This window comes from Corvus hawaiiensis, chromosome 5 (assembly GCF_020740725.1).
Source record: "Corvus hawaiiensis isolate bCorHaw1 chromosome 5, bCorHaw1.pri.cur, whole genome shotgun sequence".
NCBI lineage: Eukaryota > Metazoa > Chordata > Aves > Passeriformes > Corvidae > Corvus > Corvus hawaiiensis.
Genome location: NC_063217.1, coordinates 36463450 through 36477878, shown reverse-complemented (window position 1 = coordinate 36477878; position 14429 = coordinate 36463450). Strand labels below are relative to the sequence as shown.

The 14429-nt window shown below is 37.2% G+C and overlaps 1 protein-coding gene across 1 annotated transcript in view; it reads right to left on the bottom strand.

Annotated features, from left to right (window-relative positions):
• Positions 1-13595, bottom strand: part of VEGFC (vascular endothelial growth factor C) — a 200566-nt gene extending 186971 nt beyond the window's left edge. Inside the window, exon 1 of the mRNA XM_048305071.1 lies at positions 13560-13595. Within this exon, the coding sequence (XP_048161028.1) occupies positions 13560-13580 (21 nt within the window). The 5' untranslated portion in view covers positions 13581-13595. The remainder of the gene's footprint in view (positions 1-13559) is intronic.
• Between the last annotated feature and the right edge of the window lie 834 nt (positions 13596-14429).

Sequence of the window (14429 nt, the reverse complement as noted above, 5' to 3'; positions counted from 1 at the left end):
CTTAGAATATGTTCTCTTTACCTTGTACTTTTGTGTTAAAGTTTGAAACTAGCATGTTGTAGTACTTTTGAAAGAATATTTCTAATTGCGGGTATGTTAGTGGAAGCTTCACTTGGTAGTAAGCAACTTGATTTACATTTTGAGATCTGTAATATTCATTACTGCTCTAAAAATTATTAAAAATCATACATTAAACCCCTCGAGTGTTGGTATCTAAAGACTTCCTTCAGAACTAATGTTTCGTTTCTCACAAGACTTAAACATTATTATGTTAATGCACTGACTAAGCCAACGTGCTCATGTCTCCCTCTAGTGCCTTTATCTGTCCTGTGTATTTTTAACTGTATTTTAGAGGTTCCAGTCAGTGCAGAAACTGAACTTTGGTAAAGAAAACCACCAAAGAATTCAAGGAAGGAGAAATAGGTTTGAACTGAGCTATTTTCTATGTGCCTGTAAATCCTATAAATAGGTAGTAGTTTTTTGATTTAGGTTGCAGTGGTTTTGTTTGTTCATTTGTTTGGTTTTTTGGTTTTTTTTTAATGGGGGGTTGGATAAAGTAAGAGAGGAACAAAGCAAATATAAACCTAATTCTCAAATGGGCTGTTTTGTCTTGACTATTCTTTTGGTCTCTCTGGGCTTTATTTCAGTTTTACTAACTTCTTTCTTCAGTAGGAAAAATCCTATTAAGCTCTTTTATATAAATCTTTTCAGTGTGCAAAAATATGTCAACATAAAAATTAGAGTTGACTTGATAAATTTACATTTGGATTTAACTGAATCACAAAAATTTGATTTCGGTGGACTTTCCAAACAAGCAACCTCCTGCAAAGTGACACATGCAGGATGTGAGAAATTTACAAGGAAACAGCTTTTTCCCTATTTCCTTTTATTACTATTTAAGCGAGGAAAATAAGGAGCCATGCTTGCAGTACATCATATCAGTCATATTTAATGTCTGCTGTTCTCAGATATTACAGGTTCTAGTTATTGTTGTTTAAAGTTAAGAGGATGAGACATGGACAAATAAATTCCTTTGAATTAGACTTTAAAAAAATCCTTCAATATTTACCATCATCCAGTAAAATGCATTTGCAAACATAACTGAATGCAGGTTCACAACTATTTGATGCCCAAAGATTGAAACAGAAAGGGTTCATGATTCACAGAGCCAGCATGGAATCACTACCATCTTCTGCATTGAAAATGCTAGTATGCAACTCAGTTCTAAGCTTTTTTGTGTCTGTCAGAATAAATAAAAATAGATATTACTTCTGACTGTAATAATGTTCATTTTCTTACATTGTTTATCTCAGCTAAGAAAAGACACCTCTTTTGTACCAGTTTTGAATTCTGCAGGACATTCTTAGTTTTCATGCACAGAAAAACACTCTATTTAGCAGAACTATTCAGCGTATTTTATATAATAGAGAAACTAAGTTAAAAACTGGTTCTTATGAGTCAGATGTGAAGCAATACTTTTTAACCATGTTTTTCTAGATATCTAAATGTGAAAAAGACAGGATGTTCCTCTGGCAGTTAATGCTTATCCCATTTTCCCCTTGTTAGTTTGAATAACCGTAGACTCTATACTCAGACTCTTTACTTTATATCTCATGAAATAAAATTACCAGGCAGTATATTAGAACCTTAGGTATTAGTCTGCCATGTAAACAAAGGGACTATCTAGGAATTCAAAATCCCATCAAGCTTCCCACTTAGTGACTTTCATGAAGGTATTTTATTTGGAAAATACATCTGCTGTAGTCTTCTGATTACTTGTTCTTTCATCAGTGGCTTGTCTTTTGAATGAATTTTGGTCAATCACAACAATTTGCTTTTTTATGTTCACTTTCAATGAAGTATACAAGCATAAACAATCTCTTAGGTAGAAAGAAATTAAATGAATATGCACAGAATCAATCATGATAATACACAAGCATTATCGAATAAGGAAACCAAGACAGATCCAATAGTGTGTCAATAATATTCAATGTTTTTAGAGCTTCATGATTTTTACCAAATGGAATTAAGCAATAGAAAAATACCATAAGTTGCATTTCAACACAGTATGGTAAACAAGAATTGAAATTTCCATACATTTCATTATATTTCCATATATAGAGAGTTAGTATCTTGATTTTGAAAAACAGCTTCCCTATTTTTTAAATAAAGGTATATATCTGTCTTGGGGTGATTCCCCAAGACAATTTCAAATGGAAATGCATATATATATATGTGAATACAAGCAACAAAAATAACCTTATTGGAGACATTATTCAAAGCCTCTGTTTGCTAGGAAATGGGCAAGCAAACCTGAAGATTTATTACTCTATTGTCTAAATGAGGGTGCTTGTGCACAATTAATAATCTCTGTGCCATTCAGTCTCCAAACAGTTTCAGGACCTATGTTTTCATGCCTGGAATGCCAAAAGTATGAGAACATAGTCTAGAATTTGTTACGTTGAATAAGTGAACATAAAAAGCTATTTCCACCTAAAATTAGTCTATCACGATAAGAAAGCAACAATCCTATAAAAATTCTTTTTTATGATGTTTCAGAATAGCATACTTTGCTGAGAAAATGTATGTAATAGCAAAATATTTTTTGTTTTATCATACTTTTTAAAATGGAAATATAAATAGCTTTTATATTACTACCATCTCTTTTTTTTCAGCCATTGTTTTGCCCTTCTCTCCCCTTTTAGGTTAATTTAAGTCTTTCTTTCTGTCACCAATTTGAATCACTCTTAGAAACAATCCATAGGTACCCTCTGATTGAAAATTTTGCCTCAGATCACATAACCATTCAGTATGTGTATACAAATGTGTCTCAGACATGAAAGATGAGGAGAGGGCTGTTGTTGCAGTGGGGATCCTGCAACACGCATATATCAAACCAGGAGTCCCGTGGAAAGGAAATATATATATACGGACAGACAGATTCTTGATAGCTGTTTCAGAGATGTTTATTTCTCCAGCCGCATGGCCGGAGCTCTGCCCAGGAACTGTTCCAGTCACGGGACCAAGGGTCCTTCTGCCCGCGCAGGGAACACAAACCAACCAATGGGAACGAGGCTGAGCAGGGACAGGGAAACCCCGTGTCTGTGCCCTCAGGGCCCCTCTCCCAGGGCTACACGGCGGGGGAGGGACCCCAACACCTCACCCGTTTTATTTTAATAAAAGGAGAATGAAAACAACTGGATAAACATAACAAGAACAGTTTCAAAACAAAACAAGCCACCCTCCTGAGTCTTTAAATGTCCAAACAGATTCTGTGGAACATCTTAGGGCTGACAGAAGGGAGACAGAACTCTGAGCATGCTTTGTGGGGAAACTGAGGCAGGAGAGGGTTTAACTTCTTCCCTCCCCCTTTTCATCCCCCACTCGGCATTGGAAAGGGATTTTTGGGGAAACAATTGGCAAAAGCATGGTTTTGTGAGGGAAACCATGGATGAAAAAACGGATTGGGAATACACTGGGGGTAATAGGACATAGGGTAAAAGGGAAAGGTGGGATTAGGAAAGGGAAACTGTAGGGGGGACTTACAATAGAGATACTGTCTAACATGACTACGATTTTTTGCATATATACTGCCTTTTACAGGAACACCATCAGGCCCAGTGACCTGCGATGCTTGTAACCCTTTTCTCCCTAGTACAATATTAAATTCCACCACCTCTCCATCTCCCAAGCTTGGGATGCATTTTTCAGAGTTATTCTTTTTAATAGCAGTTCTATGCACGAATATGTCTTGCTGGTTGTCACACCTTGTTATAAAACCATAATTTTGCGTAACATTATACCATTTTACTATCCCTAAGGTCTTAGTTACTATGATCTTTTCCTTTTTCCGAGTGGCTGCTGTTTTCTGTCTCGCTGCGTCTTTGCTGTCTCTTTCGGTCGCTCCCGTGTTGGAATTCTCGGGGCTGCTGGTGCCTGCGCGCTCTTCCCGGGGTCGCGTTCGGGGCTGCGCGGGCCGGGCCGGGCCACGCCGCTCAGTTCTCCGTGCGTCGCCTCCTCTGGTCGCAGCTTCGCTGCCGCTGCCGGGCGCTGTACCCACGTCTCGGCCGGGCCCCCGAGCGAGGACTCCCCCGTGCCCTGCTCCAGCGCGCGTCTCGGCTGGGCGCGGCTCCGCTCCACCGCCACCGCCGCCAGCCGCTGCCCGCGCGCCGCCTCTCTCGGTCGGGCGTTCACGGGGCTCGCTCCACCACGCGCTGCACGGGGCCATTCGGGCACCGCCGGGTCCCGCCGCTCCCACCGCGCCTCACTCCGCCACCGACACTGCGGCTCGCGTGGCTCCGCCCGCGCGCGGGAACTGCCTCGCTGCTGCTCGCAGGGCGCTCGGTGCACGTGGCCTGGGCCGCACGGTCCCTGCGCCAGGATTCCCTTCACCAGGACACAGCTGACATTGCTCAACAGTCTCAGTAACTAAATAATATTCACGAAAATATTCTTCCATCGGCATATATTTTGACTCCAGTATTAACTGTGTCCAAACGGTTTTCCAAAAGCCCTTGGTAAGAATTAAATCCCAAGAAACATAGAAAAAGTTCTTAAACAACCATGCCAGGAAGTGTTTCAGTTCTTTTTGAGCTTGAATCAAGCTAAAATTTACAAATCGTTGTTCAAGAATCATTTTAAGTTTAAGATAAATGTCCATATGCGGCTCTGAGAGCCAAGAGTCTTCCCACGGTTCCTCCATAGTTTAGATATGGAATAGCAAAGCAAAACCAAGAAGAGGAATCCAAAGTTTCCAGGGTTTACTCACACAAATCAGTCGCTTAGGGATCGGGGATCGTTCTGCTCACAAATCTCCACCATTTGTTGCAGTGGGGATCCTGCAACACGCATATATCAAACCAGGAGTCCCGTGGAAAGGAAATATATATACGGACAGACAGATTCTTGATAGCTGTTTCAGAGATGTTTATTTCTCCAGCCGCATGGCCGGAGCTCTGCCCAGGAACTGTTCCAGTCACGGGACCAAGGGTCCTTCTGCCCGCGCAGGGAACACAAACCAACCAATGGGAACGAGGCTGAGCAGGGACAGGGAAACCCCGTGTCTGTGCCCTCAGGGCCCCTCTCCCAGGGCTACACGGCAGGGGAGGGACCCCAACAGGCTGTTACATTATTCATTTCATTTCTCGACCACAAAGATGATGCTTTGAAGAAAACTCTGTGGATGGTGAGAATGTGCAAACTACTCTGCACAGTTACATGGCCTCATGAGTATAACAAAACAGTGTTAGGCAAGTTCAAGTGGACTGTTAGTTTAAGTGCTTTTTATAATGTAAGATCTATTTTTATTCACAATATAAAAAGGCTTTGTAGAAGAAAGCCTCAAGAAGCAAGGGTGCTTTTACATCAAAATATTTCCATCAGTAGTATGCATACTGTCAGAGAGAAACAGTGAGATGCAAGCCTCCATGCTGGGAGCCTTGTGTGTCTCTGGGCTCTCTGAAGGGCTGGAACAGAAACTGTTGTCTCTTCTGAGAGCCTCTCCCCACCAGAAGAATGCAAATAAAAATCAGAACTAGTATCCCTTCTGTGGGAGTAGCTGCTCAGATGTCCAGTTATGCTTTCATGACCTCCAAAAATCAAACTCACAAGAATATTGGCAACCAGATACTTCTCACTATTTAATATGGGCCTCCCTTCATTCAGTTAATTCAGTTCTCTTCCATCTGAGCTTCAAACAAAGGTTTGGGAAACAAGAGCAAAAGCCAAAACCAAACTAAATCCAAAGAGATAATAATCTTTCTTTCTTCATGTTAAATCTGATGGATGGGACAAAGTTCCTTTCTCAGCCCTCACAAGGTCAATAAAAGATTCTACTGACTAGAACTAATCAAGCTTTACTAAAAATTAGCAGCTAATTATATCTTGGTTTTTCTTCTAGTTCAGAGTGGTTTTGCATTTTATTAAAAGAAATCAGAAGGTATGAGTCCAATTGTGTTTAATCACTGAAAGAAGAAAGAGACTGATTATCACCTTGTGTCAATATTTATTTGGGTGATTAAAACCCCCAAAATATGGTACTATGGCACTTGCTGCTCAGTTTACCAGCTCTCACACATGCAATGGGTAATCAGCTCTCAATTAGTAGTACTTCATTGGCATTTTCAAAAATTTATCTGGAAGTATCTGCATATTTGCATGTGTACATACTGCATAGAAAGTGATCTTGTCCTCATTAACTCTGATATTGATTTGGGGTGATACTAGTCATATAAACCAGAGTTTGCTGTAAAAGGAAAAGAATTGCATTTTCCTCCCATGGAAATCAACCAGCTTGCTTTCTGTTGCAAAGTAGTACATGTAGGTCTGGATCTGAAAAAAGATAAACAAACCTGTTTAAATCTATACTTGGAGTTCTAAAGCATGTACATTACTTCCTATAGGAATAATTATATTTATCTTGAAGAGAAAATCTTACTGTCGACCTTCTATTTTATATTGCAATGTATTTAGAAAGGCCCAACTGTGCCTATAAAACCATGTAACTCACACAGACCTCAGCTGTAGTTGCAGCGTATTTATTAGTAGAATTGAAAGTTTTCTACCTCTGCCAATGTACATTTTGCTAAATCTTTATAGGTCACCTTTAGTGTAAGCTTTTAATAAAGTCCAGCAGCTGAAAATGAACTGTTTTCTTTTAATGTGTTCATTTTTCTATATCAATCATAGTTTTCACATCCAGCACAATGTGACAGGCACCAAGGCAGGTATGTTTCTGAAGGCATTCACATTTGCCTAATGATTTTCAGCATGCAACAAAGCAAATAAAAGGACTATCTAATTTCACTTCATTTGGAAATATGGTCTTTGAATACAGAGAGTAATCTGGGGTATTTTTAAACCTGGTGCTCAGCTTGCGTTGGCAGCAAAAAGCTGTCAGAAAAATGAAGATTGTGTTTATACAATGTACTCTTTTGCTACTTTAGTTCTGCTATGTTTTTTTTCTTGTACTATTGGAGTAACAATATATTGCTATGACTTTTTATTGACTGTGCTTATAGAGATAAGGAGAATTTTAAGATAAGGCGATATGGAAATTGGAGAATGCTTAAGGAGATATAAGGAAGCATTAGTTCTCATATTCAATTTAATTACATAGAAAGTAATGTTTTGTTCAGAACCAGAATTGACATGACATGGTAGATCATAAGATACCATACTCAATATATTCAGCTCATAGGCATGGAAAAGTAATTTCAAGAGAAATGTTTTTCATGTTTGAGCTGTGTTTTTTGTTTTCCAAAGAATACATTGATTGGAATATTGAATCACTGGACTAACAGTTCAAAGATACGTTCTGCTGCTATTTGTAAGTGACCATACTTTAAAGACAATTTTTTGCCTTCACAAGCAGCATATTACTTTTCATGAATAAGCTTATTAGCAATATGTCCACCAGATTGAATATTGATTATTTTTTTCCCTCTCTCTCCATAGACATTCTTGAGGGTGAGGTTTTGATACTTGCTAGACAAAGTAAATGGCCATGTAAACAACAGCAAGTAATCTGCTCCATACAGACCAGTGGAGTAGTCCCACAGTCCCACACAACAGGAAGGGAAAACACAAGAGAAATTGTAGTTCTGAGTTATAATTCATTTCCTGGTGTACTCATAGACTGTATAGATTCTCATCATCCCCTTGCACAGGGTGGATCAGAGAAATACAATTTAGACAAAAATATTAGATCTTTAAATGTGATTAAATGAGTACAGTGGGAGTCAGCACTTAACTGAAACAAATACAGCCTTATGCTTACAAGTTTGAAGTCCATTCTTTGAACTCAACAGAAGAAAATCCTACAAATATATGACTTAAATTTTTTAAATAATCAAATTAAAAACACCCGGTGGAAGCATTTGACAGACTTATGACAGACTCATGTGTCTCCAGAACCTCTGGTTTCTAATCAAAGCTATACAAATTGCTCTCCATTAGCCTTTAACATAAAAATTCCTGGGGTTTGTAGGTCTGTTTTTTCAGAGAAGCCCATTTGTGGGCCTCATGGAAGGAGAAAAGTGAAGTTCTGAAGAACTTTCAGGAGCACAAAATTTGAAATAAATATGAGAGTATTTGGGTTTCTGAGTCATGTATTTCTTAAGCATGACTCCAGAAACTCTAAAATTTTTGTCACCCAGGAGGTGTCTGGGTTTTTTACTAATGATTTAGATAGTTTCCTTTAGTTTCCTTGATGTTTATCAAATTTTGTAACCTCAGAGAAATGGAATTACCTTTCTCTTTACAAGAAAGGTATAGTCTTTATATTAATTGGCAGAGAGTAGTTATGAAATTGCTAACACTGCTGACATGTTTGTAATAAAAGATTATGTTTTCAGTTCAAAGTAGATAATTGCTATATTGAAAGTGTTTTACATGGATGAGACATATTAGTTGGTATTAAGTTTATTCCAAACTATTATTTTTACTTTTTTGAAAGGAAAATGTTTAGTGAGTAGTTTCAAAGGCTTCAACTTTGGCATTACCTAAGAAAGAAAAACTGTTAAAAGCATCTTTATATCTGGATCAGATTTGGCTGTGGTTGAACAACAAAAGACAAAGACAAAATTATTGCAAAATACCTACTTAAAAAAAATTAATATTATAATAGTTATGTTATCAATATTACTTTCATTTTACCTACTACTCTGTTGGAAGGTATTATGACCTAATAATTGGTGAATGAGACCTTACTACAAAGTTTTGAGAAAATAGGAAGTACAGGTGTTAATTAAAGAGAACCACATGTAGGTTTCTTTACAATTATTAAGTGAAAGTCAAGTTAAAATAGTTTGGTTTGTAAGAGAGTAGTACATAAGATACCATAACCACAGCAGAATTCTATTGAAAATTCAGCATTATTTGGATATAATAAAAATTAACTTATTGGTGATTTTTATGTCATCATTGTATCCTCACGTAGAAAGGATCCCAGAAGAAAGCTGTACACTATCATAGTAAAATAGGACACATGAGAAGGCAAGAATAGGCCAGAGAAGAAAACCTGTCAAGCAAGGAAAGGTGTAAAATCATGTTGGACGTGATGCATTTTTAACTCTACAACTTCCAGGAAACTGCAGTGGGATTCCAGACTGTAGAGGCCAGACTGGCGATCTTTCCAAAGGACATAGGCTATCCTATTTCTGTACTGAGATTCAAAAAAACCTCTTACTGTTAAATGCAAGCTATCATATTCTAATGCAGGATCAGGCAAAAATACGAGAGAAGACTTGTATTATATTTTTACATGGGAATGTTGTCAGGTACATAAAGGAGCATGGACAACTCAACTCCATCTTTGGAGTACCTCCATGTGTGTTGCATCCATTCTGCACATCAGTTGATGCTGTAGTTCCTTACCAAATACTGTCACATGAAGTAGATGACAAACTAAGCTTCGATTAAAAATTTTTGTCATCATAAAAAAGTGACATGCAATCTTGTGGCATATTTTTCTATATTCCCCTCACATCTATAGATGTCTAAATTTGAGGATTAACTGGCTTTAAAGGCCAAGTTACTTTTTGACTAGTACCTTGACTTAATAGGAACTTCTGCTGAGTAAAATCCAGTTGTTTGTAAACTAGCACTAGCAGTTCCCTTTCAGTACTGAATGTCTGTACAATGCACATACTATTTATACTCCAAAAAGAGAAGTTTCAAAACAAAAGAATGCTGACAGAGAGAAGATTAATGATTTTTTTCCTGGAAACAGAATTCCACGTTTTTCAAACATAGTTTGAATTATTACTGTACTTTTTTTTCATATTTATATAAATTTCTATAGAGAAAAAAGAAATTCCAATGAAAAGGAATTAGACATACTGAATGAATATGTCAAAAAAAAAGAAGTCAGATATCAAATTTATATATATATATGTATGTGATCCAGATCAGTCCACAAAAGGTATTTTCAAAGATATTAGTCTTCAGCTTCATATAATAAGTCAGTTAAAATGGTACTTTTGAAATAAGAATTTAACAAAAAAAAAAAAAAAAAGCCCGTATTTTTCATTTTCATTTTAAAAGAGATTTACGAAATTTGTAGGAACCATTTGAAAGAGAAACAGAAAAAGTAACTCCAAAAAGAAAGTTTAAGTGTCTAAAGAAAAAATTATTCTCATATGACAAAATAATAGGTTCTGCTTTCAGTTAGAATCACTAGAGGAATAGTGAATTTCCTGAGATATAAATGATATGGCACTCATTCAAACTTGTTATGTTCAGTAACAAGCCAGGTTTTTCCTTACATATGGTTTTGGAGAAAAGATTTACATGTTCTCATTATCTCTCAACACTCATGAGAAAGCAGAGAGCAAGCAGACTCTCCCCACAGTTTACATGGGGAAAAGGTTTCCCTTTATCATAATGATCTCTTGAATCTTTTTAATCCTCTGTTAAAAAGAGCAAGACAGCTGCATTTGAAGCCCTTCTTCCAACTGTGTATTACTCAGGGCTTGATTTTTCATGGAATTTGGGAATTGGTGTAATTAGACTGCAGGGAATTGGGTCATGCTTATCAACTAACTCTGCTAATATAGCTGTTGTGTCTAAATGCTCCTTTTGGGCATCTGTGTAAACATTTTCTCTTGGTAATTCACTGCTCTCCACTTCTCACAATAATGGATTGGAAGCTCCTTCCACTATCTATAGTCCATGTTTATCAACCTTTAAGTTAGATATATGAGAATACAATTTCTTTATTAATAAACTGAGTAAATAATAGTATGACAAGAGATGGATAAGGTGATCTCAGAAAGCAGATTATGAATTTACATTAGTGCAGACTGGACATCAACATTTGAAAGATTAGGAATTCTACACTACTAATTACTTTTATAATTGTAACTTGATTCACTTGTCAGTGAAATATAATTCAACCTTTGTATTACAGTCTTTAATTCTGATCATTTATAGTGCAGTTAGACAAGGTTCGATTGTGGAAGGAGTTAAGGCTTCATTTAGTAAAGTTAATAGAACTCAGTACTTTACACAATCTAGCCAGAGAAAGCGAATTTTGTAGTTGTTGTCAATGAGGGCAGCACAAGAAGGGCCAGAAGTTGTTAGAAGAGTGAAGTATATTTAAAAACAAATAGGCTGCTTTGCAAATAATTATAAATAAACAGTTCTATTAGAAGAAGCAACATGGAGTCATGTGCCATAAGACTAATAAGAAAACATTCTTTTTTGATCTACTACAGAAACAAGATAAGTTATTTCACTTCTCTTTTTCTTCTGCCTGATATTATGTTCTTTAGAGCTCTGTCGCTCAGTATATTTTGTATAGTGCTTAATAGGTCAGCTCCTTAATCCTAATTATAACCACCAGTTTTGAATTCTGTTTTTCTCAGGAAGAGATATAAGCACACAGAAATAACCAAAATTAAGTCACAATAAAAACCTGTTGCTGCCAAAGACCGAAGTGCCTGATTCCCTGAGTACTGCAATGCTTCGGCTGTGCTCACAGCATTTATATGGCAGGATCTTGTTCAAATCCAGAGCTGATGTGCTGATATACTAGAGATTAACTCCTAATTTCCGTATAAATCTGGTATCATTCAGAAAACAAGTGATGTGCAAATCCAGAGCCCAGATCTAGCAGGCCTTTTAAGGTCACACCTAGCACACACTGACAGGAGTAACCTGCTTCCAAGCTCATTTGTGACTGCTTTATGTCTGTAGAGAGAAACAAGGAACACAATCACAGCCCTTATATGGAGTAAGGAAATCAGACGCTGAACTTCAATTGTCCAACTCTTGATGCTCAGATCTCTGCCTCCCACCTGACCCCTACTTTGGACCTGTCTCTGTAATACCACCAAGCTGTTCTTCATAGGGCATATATGCATTCAGGTTTTAGTTCAGACCTATAGTACACTGGTCATGTGAACCTCCTCATCAGCCCTATTTATTGTGCCTTGGATCAGACAACAGAATTGCCTTCCTTTCAGAGGATGCCCAACTGGAAAATACAGTCCAATTGTCATCAAATGTGCTTTGTGGCAGTTTCTTATAGGAAGCAACTACCACTTGCAAGAGAATCACTCCTTATTCCCTTCCTGTTCCTTTCATTTTGTTCTGTAAATTTTAATTTGGCCTAGAGAAAAATCAAAGCACACAGAAAAAGTCACAGCAAAATTGTTAATAGTTATTTAAATATTCAGAAAACATTACCCCATAAAATACCAACCAATCAGAGTGCATCATTTGTATCTATTAAGCATACTACCAATCATTGCTGATGGCATCAGAAACAAGAACAGCTAGCAGAGAGTTAGAGCAAATCTTCACAAAAATTATGTAGCACTAAAGAAACAGCAAGGTGTAAAATTGTCTTCATCATCATCTTCATCCTTCATCATCACTGCCTGCTGCACACTTTCTCTACTGAATAAGCTTCCCCCATTAGAAGTGATGTGTTCCTTCAGCTACAGATCTCACTAAGGAATCTTTATACCTGCAAGTCCATGTAAGTCTTGTTAACATCTGTGCAACAGTGGGTTCTCTCCTCCTGGGAGCCCTACCTTTCACATTGCTTTCGGCTGCTTTCTTCCCACCTACTAATATACATGAGTGCACTGGTTTTAGAAAAAAAAAAAATAACAAGACAAATAAAAGATGAGACACCAGTGAATTCTTCTCATCCTGCTAAAGCAAAATCCCAAAATGCAACTCCATCAATGAATGCAGTTTTATATATTGATTAAAGAGAAAAAGTCTTTTCCTGCTGTTTTCTCATTGTGAAGAACGCCTTTCCCACTCACAAAGTTCTTATAGTGCATGGGATTTTCTTCAACTCTTGAATCCTTCTAGACATGCTTTGAATAGCTCTTTCTCTTCATGAACTAGAGGACAGAATGGTGACATGGAAGAGGAAGATAAGGCTCCTCTGGAATAGCTCAGATTCTGTCTGCCTGGCCCATAAAAGTCTAGGAACTTTTGTATTTCCTTTCCCATGGTCATAAACTCTGGAGAGAATGTGGAACTTGTGTCAAAGGGGAACACTACTTATTTAATGACTTATGTTGCTTATCCTTATCCTTATATAAGAACTTGTCTGAATCAGACGATTGCTATCAGAAACATCCTCCTCTGCTAAGAACCGTGGGGGTGTTTTTATCTGGTGAGCCTTGTTTGAGATGGGGAAAATCCTAATTTAAGACTTCCTGGACTCTTATTCTTCTTTGTCTCCTCTATACTATCCTGGCTCTTGGACAGTTATGGCAAGGGCTTACATTTTAGTGCTGAAAAGGACCACCTTCAAACTGAGCTGTGTAATGATATTTTAACTATATTGACAAAGAGTTGTAAGTTACAGCAAAATCGAAAGGACAAGAAGAAACTCACTGCTGGACAGAAAAGACAACATAAAAGCCAACTAGAAAGTAAGGTAGCGCAATGGAGGAGTAGAGAGTTAACACTTGCTCTGACTGATGCTTCTGCCTCTGTCTCTGAAACCACAGTTAGCAAGACAGTCCTTTCTCTGGGTTCATTGATTGCCACTAAACCACAATAAAATAAGAAGAAAAAGCAGTTCAACTTACCAAAGTTGGTTGTACAAACATTCTCTTCCCCTCTTTTCCTGGGAAAGAAGCTATTATGGATGGCAATGTACGGGTCACTATTCCCTTAGGGACACTGAATACTTGCAAGAGAGACTGGTTTTATACTGGCAGTATACTGGCAGTATTTAGCATTTGTCTGCATTTGGACACTTTCCAGTCATTGTTCAGTTTTGAATAAGTGTTAGGACATTGGGTATATAACAGATTATTTTTATAATATGTTTTTTGAATATGAGCGTATTTTGGGGGGGGTTAATATATATATTTTAATTTTTTACTGACCATAAAATTAATGTACATAAATGAAAATTAAATTCAGCATATAAACCAAAATTACTACAATAAAGTTTACTAAATCCCAGCATAGGATCAATATTTTCATGTGACTTTGTTAGATAGTTATTATTAGTTATACAAAAGTAGCTCAAATAATCACTCATCTGAAACAAGTTTGAATGACATAATTCATTCACTATTCTGAAGAAAGGTAATAAGAAATGCTTGCTTCTTGCCCAGAATTCTTGTCAAAGTGTGATTTGTGATCTTTTCAAGACCCAGAGTTTCAACACAACTTGATCAATAGTGATTAAAAACTATGCATCAAAACAGGCATTTTTCTTGCATGAACCTTTCTATCCTTTTCTAGACCCAGGATTGTTCTTATTTCAGTTGCCAACCCCAGTGCTAATTTCTGTTTCAAATCTTTTGGGCTTTGCTACTCTGAGGAGTATATATGTACCAAATAAAAGCATTTACCCAAATAATCTGTATAAATTACTGGAATTTTATACAAAAGGAAAGCTATACATTGGGATAATCAGAAATATCTCAGTTCAGCATTTTGTGTTT